The sequence below is a fragment of the Megalobrama amblycephala genome, linkage group LG21 (genome assembly GCF_018812025.1).
Source record: "Megalobrama amblycephala isolate DHTTF-2021 linkage group LG21, ASM1881202v1, whole genome shotgun sequence".
Taxonomy (NCBI): Eukaryota; Metazoa; Chordata; class Actinopteri; order Cypriniformes; family Xenocyprididae; genus Megalobrama; species Megalobrama amblycephala.
The window spans coordinates 8,773,424-8,786,509 of NC_063064.1; the positions used below are offsets into that span (position 1 = coordinate 8,773,424).

Genomic DNA, 13,086 nt, shown 5'->3' on the forward strand with positions numbered 1-13,086 from the left:
GTGAAAGCAGCAGACTGGAAAAATAAGATCATGCAAATTTCATTATTCCAGTTCAAGTTTGGTGAACTCTGACCTGCGAAATTCGTAGGCTATCACTTGAAGACGTGACTAATACAAGATCAATGTCCTGGTGTGACATCTTAGCTTAATTACAAGAATGCAAACTTTAAATCTACAGTACTGCAATAAAGTGGAGTAGATATTTTTAGATTTTGGATATATGTTGAATTATGTTTTTAAACAAGATGCCACTGAATGTTACGTCATATCATGACAGTTGCAGTGTCTGTTCAGATTTTGCATGCTCAAAGTCTATTGTGACCACGGTATATACAGTATAATACAAGTGCTGAATTATTAGCACCTAACCCAATTGTGTTGGTGTAAAAACTGCTGAAACTAGAAGAATCTCAGCAGGCCATATCATGCAGAGTATCATTTTTATTTGTCAAGCTTTCTTTACAAATATCAGTCTCAGTTTTCATCAGAACATTACAGGGAGGTGTCATTTGACAATCACATTTTAAATTGAATGGCAGGGTATATAACACAAAGTATTTTTTTACAAAGTTTTTATCTTTAAAGAAAAAATAAACTTTTGTAATATTACTAGTGCAATGAAAAAATAATACATTTTTATGTGGGGATACAAATAGTAATATAATAATATTATAATTCTGTCATAATTCCCTTTTATGCATTCGATTTGGGGGCTTTTATTTTGATGGAAAACCAAAGAAAAATCTCCATTTAGTTGGCAACAGTTTTTAATTCACATCTCCTCACAAATTAGGTGAAATGCTGTCAACTTCTGTCTACTAAAAAAAGTTTAAGATTAAGCTATGTAAAAAAAAAGAAGAATCTTGCACACTATGTTCTAAATGTGACTCAAACTCATTTTGTGTAAAATGGCATTTACTGCAAGTCGTTGCAATACAGTGACAAGGTTTTACGATTTCAAAAAGCAGTGAGTGAAAACCAGTGTTGGTTCAGTTGCATTTGTAAGATCTTAGAAACAATTTTAATGCCAAACATTTTAATGCTAATTAAGGCCTTATTTTTACTTTAATGAATTAAAGGCTCCACGGACATGTATCCAGCGACGAAGAATTCTTGATACCGTTGACTGATGAATCCTGAAAAGGTGACCTAAGAATTCCTCGGACAGATTGAGGCGCAGCTTCATCAGTGTAAGAAGAAGTTCCTGAGTAGGCTTGAGTGAATGTTTTGTAGTAACTGGAACAACTGATGACACAGAGCTGAACAACAGCATGAAAGTCTGTAAACTGGGCAGTCCTGTGAAAAATTTAATTTTGCTGTCATCAAATTGTGAGGGATCAAGTACATGAAGTTTCAACTCGCTTTCCAATTCGTGAACTTTTTCTCTCAGTGATTGACATTCAGAGTTTAAAGATTTAATCTGTTCGTGTAAAGAGGCGATGTCACTGTGTGTCTCATCCGTCTGGACCTCAGTGCCTTGGACTTCAACCGTCTGGACCTCAGTGCCTTGGACTTCAACCGTCTGGACCTCAGTTCCTTGGATTTCAACCATCTGGACCTCTTTCTTTAATGTGGAACTTTGATACAGGTTCATGAGAGCTGTTGCAGCTAGCTCTTTACTTGTGTTGGCACTGACAAATCTTTTCACAGAAACTTCTCGAAATCGTTGATATCTTTCCAGGTTTTTGACAGCGCGAGTTCGATCAGTTTTGGAGGTGAAACTGAATAAACTTGGCACATAGTCAGGGTGTAGTGGATCATCGCTCTTTTTTCCTGAAAGAAACAAAAAGATTTTACTATAGTAACAACATTTGGACTAAATCTCTCAATAATCTCTATCATTAGCTACTGGCTAGTAAATTGTTAGATTTCAATCGCCAGTGATTGAGTTAGAGGCTATGAAAATCTTTAGCACAGATATGTTCACTCGCCTAAATTAGAGATTTTGAGACTTTCACTCTCTGGATCTTTACAGCGTCGTAAGTGAACTACTCATTGATTTCAATATGCACAGAGTATTTTACGCATCGTAAACTCATCAACTTCATTAAACTTCGAAGCTTTATGAATCTTTTGTTTCAAATCAGTGGTTCGGAGTGTGTATCAAACTGCCACATGATTTCAGTAAACAAGGCTTCGTTACGTCATAAGTGTTTCGAAACATTTTGATATTTCAATTCATGTTAGGGGCTGGGCGATATATCGCATGCGATTCTCACACGCATTTCGTCAGTAAAGCCGGTTCCCTGATTACCTCTAAATCGCCATCACCTGCTTTAAAATGGAGCGCCTTTTAATAGACAGAGCCGTAGTTCACTGATAAGCCACGCAAAATCGGGTTCATTATCGAAGTCGATTCATCTTCGATACTGAACGCGATTTTGCGTGGCTTGTTGTTTAAACCTGCAAGACATTTGTTCATCTTCCAAATCTGAGAGTTTTCTGTTCCTTCATTGACAGCCTACACAACTACCACTTTGATGCTTCAAAAAGTTCATAAAGAGATTGTAAAACTAAATTTCAATGGTTCACGTGACTTTAGGGCTGCATGATTTATTCGCACGATTGATTTGGCTGATTATTTTATGAGCAGCTTGTCAGAGCTGTACGGCTCTGTGATCAGTAGTAAATGCTTCTCCATCTGAAAGCCAGAGGGCACTCTCACACAGAAACTGCAAATATGTCCTGGTGCCAAAGCAGAACCAAGCGGCAACCTCCCCCAGTTTCTCGTAAAGCCAATACGGAAGTGACTTAAACTGCCATTCATCGACTGGCCGCTAGGGACAGGGTCCAAAAGAGAGCAGAATTTCATTGACCCACATGTTAAAATGGCCAAGTTTACAGCAGAAAAAAAACATGTTTACAGCCTGGATCAAATTGTGGTTTTGGTCTATACAGCTAATTTTGCCTTTCATGAAAACTGAGGGGGGTGAATTTTTTTTATAACTCATCCGTTTAAATTATATTAAAAGGTGCCCTTGAACACTATTTTACAAGATGTGATAAAAGTCTAAGGTGTCCCCAGAATGTGTCTGTGAAGTTTCAGCTCAAAACACCCCATGGATTTTTTAATATACGTTTTAACTGCCTATTTTGGGGCATAATTAAATATGCGCCGATTCAGTGCGTGTCCCCTTTAAATGCTCGTGATCCTCGTCCCCAAGCTCGCAAGAGTCACAACTCCATAATACATTGTATAAACAATAGAATACATGAGCAATATCACACGAGTAGCCGTGCGATATGGCTGTATATCAGCACGGCTGTGATTCGTCTGTAGGTAATCACAGCGTGCTGATATACAGCCATATCGCATGGCTACGAGTGTGATATTGCGTTTATACAACAGTTCGACGGCACGAGTGTGTAAACAAATAAAAACAACAACGGAGTGTCTTTAAAACCCTCTTTTGTGCAGCACTACTTCCTTCCGCCACAGATTCAAATCTCAAGTTGACAGTTGGACCAAGCCTCCGTTACTAATTCTAAAACGTCACTAGTGACGAAGGAACGTTGAGACCCTCCATTGAAACTCATTGAATTTTGTACAGAATTGAGAGAGAGAGATCGTCTGAGAGAGTAGGCTATTACCTGTCTGATATATTGCATTGCATTCATTCTTCAAGTCGATGTCCATAATATTATATCCATTATAAAAGTCTGTTTGAATGTCCGCTGAGGGAAGCAATCTTGTATTTGTCCTTTTTACAGCTATAGGAGTTTTCCATAACATCACAGCGCTAAAAAAACTGGAGAATAGTCTTCGTCTGATATTTCCCGTATAGTTGTAGCCAATATGCTATGCAATATAAAGGATGTAAGGTAACATTTATTATTATCAAATCTAACATAGCACAATTCGACTTGCTCTGGAACAAATAATAGATTAATAAGACCAAAGATTGCCCGTTTTATGTTCTCAAATTGAATTATGGCTCATGTTTAACCACTATAAGAGCCAGCGGTAAACCCCTGAAGCACTGGCCGAGATGAAGCTGTTCTCGGTGCTTACACAAGCACTAACGGCAGCTGACGCCCTGGACCTCGCATCTGCGAAAACGTCTAAACAAATTGTAAAATAGGCGCTCTCATTAAATATGAGTCACATATTTCAGGTCTAAGCAACTACATTCTCGTCTAAAAAACTATTAAAACAACAGTTCATGGTACAACAAGTAGTATTCTCAAAAATTACGGTGGATTTGATTGGCCGCCATGACGGTCACTTCAAGCGGAGTGATACAAATGGTGAAAAGGTAGGAGTGCTGTTATCACTGAAATATCGCACGGCTATCAGCCAATCAAATTTGAGAACCAGACAGAACTGTTGTATAAATTCACACAGCTCTCTCAAAATGAATCTTTACAAAGTGTTCGGATGTTTACATTTGATTCTGAATGATACATATTAATAGATAGATAGATAGATAGATAGATAGATAAATGTTTATTTCATTCATGGATATTTTTTTTTTTCCCAACAAATCTTACTTCATCATCTTCATATATATAATTTATAAAACCATGATGAAAAGGAGGCAGGGTGAAGAATGTCTTATATTTCCTGCCCCCTCAACAATAAAAAAAAAAAAATTCAACATATCAAATCCCCGTCAATGCATGACAATAACAAATGAAACAAACTAGAAACCAAAACATCAACCTAAAACAGATTTCAAAGCAAAAGCAAACCATGATCACAACCACATCATCATCATCATCATCATCATCATCAATTTCTATGAGTATTCATCCAAAACAAAAGCAAACCATGATCACAACCATCATCATCATCATCATCATCATCATCAATTTCTATAAGTGTTCATACAAATCCATTGTTTTCTCTTTAAATCTTTTTTTAAACTGAAATATATTCTTACATTGCTTTAATTCATTTTGTAGTGAATTCCAAACTTTCACTCCCACCACTGAAGTACACATTTGTTTTGCTGTTGTCCTTACAGTTTGATACCTAAAATGTCCCTTTCTTCTTCCTTCATTTTCTATAAGGACAAATAAATGTTGAAGGTTTGTGGGCAGTACTCTATTTTTTGCTTTAAACATAACAATAAGTGTCCGTAATTCCACCAATTCTTTAAATTTTAACAATTTAGAGCCAAAAAATAAGGCATTTGTGTGCTCTCTATAATCTGTTTTAAATATAATTCGTATGACTCTCTTTTGTAATAGAAAGAGTGACTCTGTATTGCTTTGATATGTGTTTCCCCACACCTCCACACAGTAGCTGATGTAGGGCAACACCAGTGCACAATACAAAGTTCTCAATGCCTTATAATCTAACACATATTTTACCTTATTTAATCAAACTGATATCTTTTTTTGTATGTATGATAATGTGGTTTCAGTCAACCCTTCATCTAATAACACACCCAAAAACCTAATTTCCCTACTTTCATTATTTTTGTTCTGCTATTGATAGTATATACTATCCTTTTTTTTTTATTACCAAAAATCATAAACTTTGTTTTCTTTAGATTTAATGACAACCTATTAACATCAAACCATTGACTGTTGCGTCACAGTTGGTGTTATGTTGAGATTTGCCTGTTTTTTAGTGGTGTTTTTCACGCATTAGATTTACATATGAAGGAGGACACAATGGTGTTTGAGGCTCACTGTATGTCATTTTCATGTACAGAACTCTAATTTTTTAACTATGCTGAGGTAAATTCAATTTTCAATTCTAGGGCACTTTTAAGCCTTAAAGTTCTGGATAATTAAGGGCGTGGTCACTTGAGTGACAGGTGGATTGCCGCTGCTGTCTATGAGCCATCATTTTACCTCAGCAGATTATTTTTCACAAATATAAAATAATATGGCTTGCTGCGTTAATGGTCGAGACTTGAGACAGATGTGCGCTTGTGTAGATGTGCACATATGTGGAAGATAAACAGAACACACATTGTTGGATTGTGGCATTGGCTAAAAGTTTTGTTCCTGAGATTTACTACAATGACAATAGCAGGAGGATATAAAACTCTGACAGCACTGCTTGGATATTAACTGCTGCATTATGAAAAATTATACTTTGGATGCAGGCTCATTTGTTTGAGATATATACGATCATATACAGTTTAACAATATAAACGCTGCTCAGGTTGCATTGTTTCTTGAAGAACGATGATGGAGGGCAGATCATTCAGAAGAAATTTGATGCAAACAATGGATAATAAATCAATACTTCATGAATTTTACACTTTTGTGGACAAAAAGTACTGTTTTTTTGTTTTTCAAATGGACACTCATGGACATTTTACCCAAATGCCATGGATTAGATTGATCTCACGATTGCTATTTCATTATAAAGGTATGGAGTCCTGTTTGATTTTTCGTGTTGTTATTTGCACACCCAACACAAATTAGTTACTGGTGTTGGAGCATCTATATCTTAAAAAAAAAAAGACTCCTGTAGATTGACAGTAAACCTTCTAGAATTTTCTAATGATACAACTTATTTATAATATTTAAGACAGACAGATAAGCTCCTTAGCCTGATAACATGATCACGTCGAGCTAGGTGGGCGTGCGTTCAGCAATCAGCGCCTCAGTTCCAACCACGTCCAACCTCTTTGCCCATTTTCAGTTATCTGGGAGTGAGGTGCAGTGACGTGCTGCTAAGATGGCAGCGGCCTCATTTTCGCTTCAAAAATGCTCTTCAGAAATCTATGGGTGACGTCACGGACAATACGTCCAATATTTTTTATATTTTGTAGAACGCATCATTCCAAGAAATCCCATACTATTGCTGTAGCTGAATAAACAGAAGATTGAAACGCTTTGATTAATTAAACATGACTAATAAACACACGACTGCCTTATTCTGTGTAAGAAGCCACATCATCTCACAGAAGGATGCTCAACTGTCGTTATGAAGTGAGTTTGGAGTAAAACCGTTATTAAATGTTGTCTTTTGTTAGACAAGATGCTAATAAATGCTTCTCATGTCTGGAAAGATGTTTGACATGTTGTTTTTTCAAATGCACATTATAAGCGAATCAAACTCGCAATGCTTTCAGATGGATTAGCATTTGGAGCCATAGTTCATTGACAAGCCGCACATAAAAAAAAAATAATCGCAGCTTTGCGATTTCATAATCGCACTAAGCCAAATCGTTTAAGCAATGTTTTTTTTCCCCCCAATCATCTGATTAATTGTGCAACCCTACAAGACATTGGCAGTTTAATACATGCTCCAATCCACTGATTCAAAACAAAAGATTCTTAAAGCTTCGAAACTTCATGAAGCAGTGTTTTTAAAAATCGCCCATCACTAGATATTGTTGGATAAAGTCGTCATTTATTTATTTTTTGGCTGGCAATGGAGGCCTCACTGAGCCATCAGATTTTATCAAAAATATCTTAAAGGGTTAGTTCACCCAAAAATGAAAATTCTGCCATTTATTACTTACCCTCATGCCGTTCCACACCCTTCGTTAATCTTCGGAACACAAATTAAGATATTTTAGTCGAAATCCATTGGCGCCGTGAGGCCTCCATAGGAAGCAATGACACTTCCTCTCTCAAGATCCATAAAGGTACTAAAAACATATTTAAATCGGTTCATGTGAGTACAGTGGTTTCAATATTAATATTATAAATTATTTTAATGGAGTAAAAAAACCCCAAAATAATTGACTTATTTAGTGATGGCCAATTTCAAAACAACTGCTTCATGAAGCATCGGAGCACAAATGAATCAGTGTGTCGAATCATGATTCAGAATCACGTCAAACCGCCAACGGCTGAAATCACGTGACTTTGGCGCTCCGAACAGCAGATTCAATACACTGATTCATTTGTGTTCCAATGCTTCCTGAAGCAGTGTTTTGAAATCGGCCATCACTAAATAAGTCATTATTTTGTGTTTTTTGGCGCTCCAAAAATATTCTCGTCGCTTTATAATATTAATATTGAACCACTGTACTCACATGAACTGATTTAAATATGTTTTTAGTACCTTTATGGATCTTGAGAGAGGAAATGTCATTGCTTCCCTATGCAGGCCTCACGGAGCCATGAGATTTCAACTAATAATATCTTAATTTGTGTTCCGAAAGATTAACGAAGGTCTTACGGGTGTGGAACAGCATGAGGGTAAGTAATAAATTACAGAATTTGTCATTTTTGGGTGAACTAACCTTTTAAAGTGAAAATATTAAAAAAAAGACTCTGTAGATTGACAGTAAACCTTTAGAATTTTCTAATGATACAACTTATTTATAATATTTAAGACAGACAGATAACTCCTTAGCCTGATAACATGATCACGTCGAGCTAGGTGGGCGTGCGTTCAGCAATCAGCGCCTCAGTTCCAACCACGTCCCGCCTCTTTGCCCATTTTCAGTTATCTGGGAGTGACGTGCAGTGACGTGCTGCTAAGATGGCAGCGGCCTCATTTTCGCTTCAAAAATGCTCTTCAGAAATCTACGGGTGACGTCACGGACAATACGTCAATATTTTTTATATTTTGTAGAACGCATCATTCCAAGAAATCCCATACTATTGCTGTAGCTGAATAAACAGAAGACTGAAACGCTTTGATTGATTAAACATGACTAATAAACACACGACTGCCTTATTCTGTGTAAGAAGTCACATCATCTCACAGAAGGATGCTCAACTGTCAATATGAAGTGAGTTTGGAGTAAAACCGTTATTAAATGTTGTCTTTTGTTAGGACAATATGCTTAATAAATGCTTCTCATGTCTGGAAAGATGTTTGACGCATGTTGTTTTTTCAAATGCACATTATAAGCGATCAAACTCGCAATGCTTTCAGTGATTAGCATTTGGAGCCATGTTCATTGCAAGCCGCACATAAAAAAAATAATCGCAGCTTTGCGATTTCATAATCGCACTAAGCCAGATCATTTAAGCAATGTTTTTTTTCCCCCCAATCATCTGATTAATTGTGCAACCCTACAAGACATTGGCAGTTTGAATACACGCTCCAATCCACTGATTCAAAACAAAAGATTCTTAAAGCTTCGAAACTTCATGAAGCAGTGTTTTTAAAAATCGCCCATCACTAGATATTGTTGGATAAAGTAGTCATTTATTTATTTTTTGGCTGGCAATGGAGGCTCACTGAGCCATCAGGATTTTATCAAAAATATCTTTAAAGGGTTAGTTCACCCAAAAATGAAAATTCTGCCATTTATTACTTACCCTCATGCCGTTCCACACCCTTCGTTAATCTTCGGAACACAAATTAAGATATTTTAGTTGAAATCCGTTGGCTCCGTGAGGCCTCCATAGGAAGCAATGACACTTCCTCTCTCAAGATCCATAAAGGTAATAAAAACATATTTAAATCGGTTCATGTGAGTACAGTGGTTTCAATATTAATATTATAAAGCGACGAGAATATTAATTGGAGTGCCAAAAAAACCCCAAAATAATTACTTATTTAGTGATGGCCGAATTTCAAAACAATGCTTCATGAAGCATCGGAAGCACAAATGAATCAGTGTGTCGAATCATGATTCAGAACGCGTCAAACCGCCAACGACTGAAATCACGTGACTTTGGCGCTCCGAACAGCAGATTCGAATACACTGATTTATTTGTGCTTCCGAATGCTTCCTGAAGCAGTGTTTTGAAATCGGCCATCACTAAATAAGTCGTTATTTTGTTTTTTTGGCGCTCCAAAAATATTCTCGTCGCTTTATAATATTAATATTGAACCACTGTACTCACATGAACCGATTTAAATATGTTTTTAGTGCATTTAATGGATCGTTGAGAGAGGAAATGTCATTGCTTCCCTATGCAGGCCTCACTGAGCCATGAGATTTCAACTATAAATATCTTAATTTGTGTTCCGAAAGATTAACGAAGGTCTTACGGGTGTGGAACAGGCATGAGGGTAAGTAATAAATGACAGAATTTTCATTTTTGGGTGAACTAACCTTTTAAAGTGAAAATATTAGTGAGTGCTCTCTGGATCACAGACACTGGAAGAAGTTATTATGTCAACGTCGAACAAAGCGAAGCTTAAAACATAATTATTCATCTATGCACATAATTGTATAGATTGTGTTGTGTTTATTTAATGATTTGCCACAGGTATGGTTAGGATATGCTACAAGTAAATGAGCCAACAGCTGTTACACAAACTAACATTTGATTGTGAAACTACTGCAGAGTTGCTTATTTTAACTTAACCAACATACATTTGATAGTGTCAATATGTTTTTCCATCTGATTTACACTCATAGTGTACCATGTGGTCAAATTAGGCCATTTTCTCCCACATTCTTGCTCGTTTTTTCATTCTTTTTTTGTCTATAACCATATAGTGCATTCTATCCACTAAATGTATGTTTTTGGGGGGGAAAGACTGGGAATGTTTATACACTTTCATGATTTCGTTTTAAGATTAAAAGGATTTTGGATTAGATTTAATTAGAGCAAGCAATTAAGGACTGGCAAAGAATAATATAACGTAACGTAATCAGAAATATTAAACAGAGTATAAATGATACCATAACAACATTATATGGGCTAATAGAAAATGAAAACAAAATGATCCGCTATTTCTCTAATAAAGCAACGTTTATTTCGTCGTAATTTCTAAATATTGCTCACTACAAAATGAATATTTAATGGTAAAAACGTCGAAGAATAAAACGAAAAAAGCCACCCCTGACACCAGCAAACGTTGACTTCAAATGAACAAGTTTGAATTGAAGTGTTAAAGATAAAGGCCCATCTATATTATGACATTTTTGGACCAGTGTGATGGCAGCAAGCTAAATTAAAATCTTAGGGAGGTGTAGTAAAATCTCAGGGGGTACATGAAAATATTTTACGCCTAAAGGGGTTCGGCTGACAAAAAACCTCGCGAACTCGTGGGGGTGTACTGCCCAAATTCACCATACCTGACACAAAATGGCAACTGCAAATCCACGTTTCGCTGCCTGGATTCCAGTTGTTTCTACGAATCGCAGCGATCCATTTGCTTCTCTTTTCTTTTGCTTTCGGCAGTCTGTAAAAAGATAGGTCCGATTCCTTGTTGAATCTGTTTTTACAATCAGTCACACAACAGCTCTTTCCCATTTTAGGAGTGTTTTTTTGCTTTCAAGCTGCCACTCAGTGGGTGAAACAGCAGTGACTTCCGCCTACTGTGACGTCAGGTGCAACTGGTTCCGGAAGAAAAAAAATCCCAGTAGTCTATATTGGAAATGACTGTTGTCATGTTTATTATTTATAATGTGAATGGCATTTAATAAAAATAAATAAAGAAGAAAAGAAAAAGAAAAAAGAAAAGATCAATCCCAAAGGAATTCAACTCTGCAAAGAGACAAGAAGGAATTTTACTTTCTAAAAGCTCTAAAAGTTTTGTCCTGTCCACACTTACTTACACAGTTCTTTGCTTGGAGTTTGATAAAGAAGTGCTAAAAAACTGAATGGTATACAATTTTCTTTGGAAAAATTAAAAAGCCACTAATCTGGACATCACTACTTTAAATTAATTGGTTTAAGAACTGTTTAATTCCTCATCAGTTTCAAATATTATCCCTAATTATATATACATATATATATTATTGAAGTTGGTGCCTTGAATTTTCTTTTATTTTGTAATTATGATGTCACAAAGATCCTAATCAAGTTTCCAGTTTTCAACAGCGGATGCTTTTGGCCCAAATATAACATTTCTCCACACAAAATGCTTGGAATAATAAGAACATTCTCTACAAAAATAAATAACTCTTTTTGATAACTCGTTCAAGAAGCTGGACAACTTCTTAACTTCTATCTACTCAGATTTTTTAGAGAAGCACAAAATTCTGCTCAAGAATATGCTATGTTTTTTGATACAGTTCCCTCTAGAGTGTCATTGCTGTTGGCCATTTCATGGCCATTGACCCATGCAGATATTTTGCATCAGAGATTCTAATGTTTATTCAACCTCACTTCGTGTATGTGACTTCTCTTTGAATTATTGAAAAAGGTCAAGTGGGTGTGCCTTATTTTTAAATTATTAAATTATTCCTTACTTAATATGCTTTCTACTAGCCAAACACTATACACACAACTGCAAATATAATGGTTCTAAACCTTTCTTTCCTGTAAGATTGATCTTGACGGGTATTTGAAAACTAAAGCTCCAAATATACCAAAGCTATGAAAAAAATCGCGCTCTGACAACGTACGTGATGTCTCGCGCTTATACTTCAGTGAGTGCTAGGCATTACTTTCGTTGTCAGAGCGCGATCAGACCTCACTAAGCGAATGCTGAACGCAGTTGGACATAGTGGTGTATTAGAGGTAAAAAATAATAAATACTGTTCGGTTTCTCGCAAAAACCGATCGTTTCGTGTCAGGATTATTTGTCACAGCCGAGGATTTAATTTGGATTTGTCTGTGTAAGTTTTTTCGACTCTTATATATTGTGTTCCCATTCACTCCCATTATTTGACAGCCGGCAACGGCTGGAGTTAAAAATCATCATTTGTGTTCTACTGAAGAAACAAAGTCACCTACATCTTGGATGCGCTGGGGGTAAGCAGATAAACATCAAATTTTCATTTTTGGGTGAACTATCCCTTTAATGTTATGATGCGACGAGAATATTTTTTGTGCTCAAAAACAAAACAAACATAACGACTTTATTCAAGAAATTCGTCTCTCCCGTCATTCTGCTACACTATATTCGTTGCAGCGCTTCCAGGTTCTACGTCCGAACTGTGACTCAGTATTGGCTGACGCCTGTTCACGTGAGCAGCACGAGGCATGTGTGTGATGCTGACGCAGGAGCCGTCCAATAATGAGCCGGCGTTTGGACGTAAACCCGGAAACGCAGCACTGTGCCAACTGCGCAACAGACTGCAGGGAAGAGGGAAAATTGTTGAATAAAGTCGTTATGTTTGTTTTATTTTTGCACACAAAAAGTATTCTCATCGCTTCACAACATTAAGGTTGAACCTCTAGTCATGTTGACTATTTTAATGTTAATTTTACTACTTTTCTGGGCATTGAATGTGGTAATTTCGTTGCTTTCAATGGAGGATAAAAAAAAAAACAGATTTCATCAAAAATAATGTGTTCCGAAGATGA

General features: G+C 36.5%; 1 protein-coding gene across 3 annotated transcripts; it reads right to left on the reverse strand.

The window, feature by feature from the left end:
* Window positions 1-423: 423 nt before the first annotated feature.
* On the reverse strand, window positions 424-11,147 carry LOC125257010 (THAP domain-containing protein 1-like). Of its 3 annotated transcripts, none has more exons than XM_048173415.1 (3): window positions 10,908-11,147; window positions 1,529-1,773; window positions 424-1,498 (listed from the first exon to the last, which is right to left on the reverse strand). In XM_048173415.1, exons 1-3 carry the CDS (start codon window positions 11,083-11,085, stop codon window positions 1,061-1,063), a joined length of 861 nt encoding a protein of 286 aa, XP_048029372.1. In that variant the 5' UTR covers window positions 11,086-11,147; the 3' UTR covers window positions 424-1,060. The 3 variants fall into 3 exon arrangements, with proteins under 3 accessions (XP_048029372.1, XP_048029373.1, XP_048029371.1); XM_048173416.1 differs by having other exon boundaries at window positions 424-1,468; window positions 1,499-1,773; XM_048173414.1 differs by having other exon boundaries at window positions 424-1,773.
* Between the last annotated feature and the right edge of the window lie 1,939 nt (window positions 11,148-13,086).

Coding starts and splice junctions, on each gene's coding strand:
- LOC125257010 (XM_048173414.1), bottom strand. CDS start 11,085: ATGGGAAAGAGCTGTTGTGTGACTGATTGTAAAAACAGATTCAACAAG. Junction 1,774..10,907: donor CAGTTGCCATTTTGTGTCAG/GTATGGTGAATT, acceptor TGTTTCTTTCAG/GAAAAAAGAGCGATGATCCA.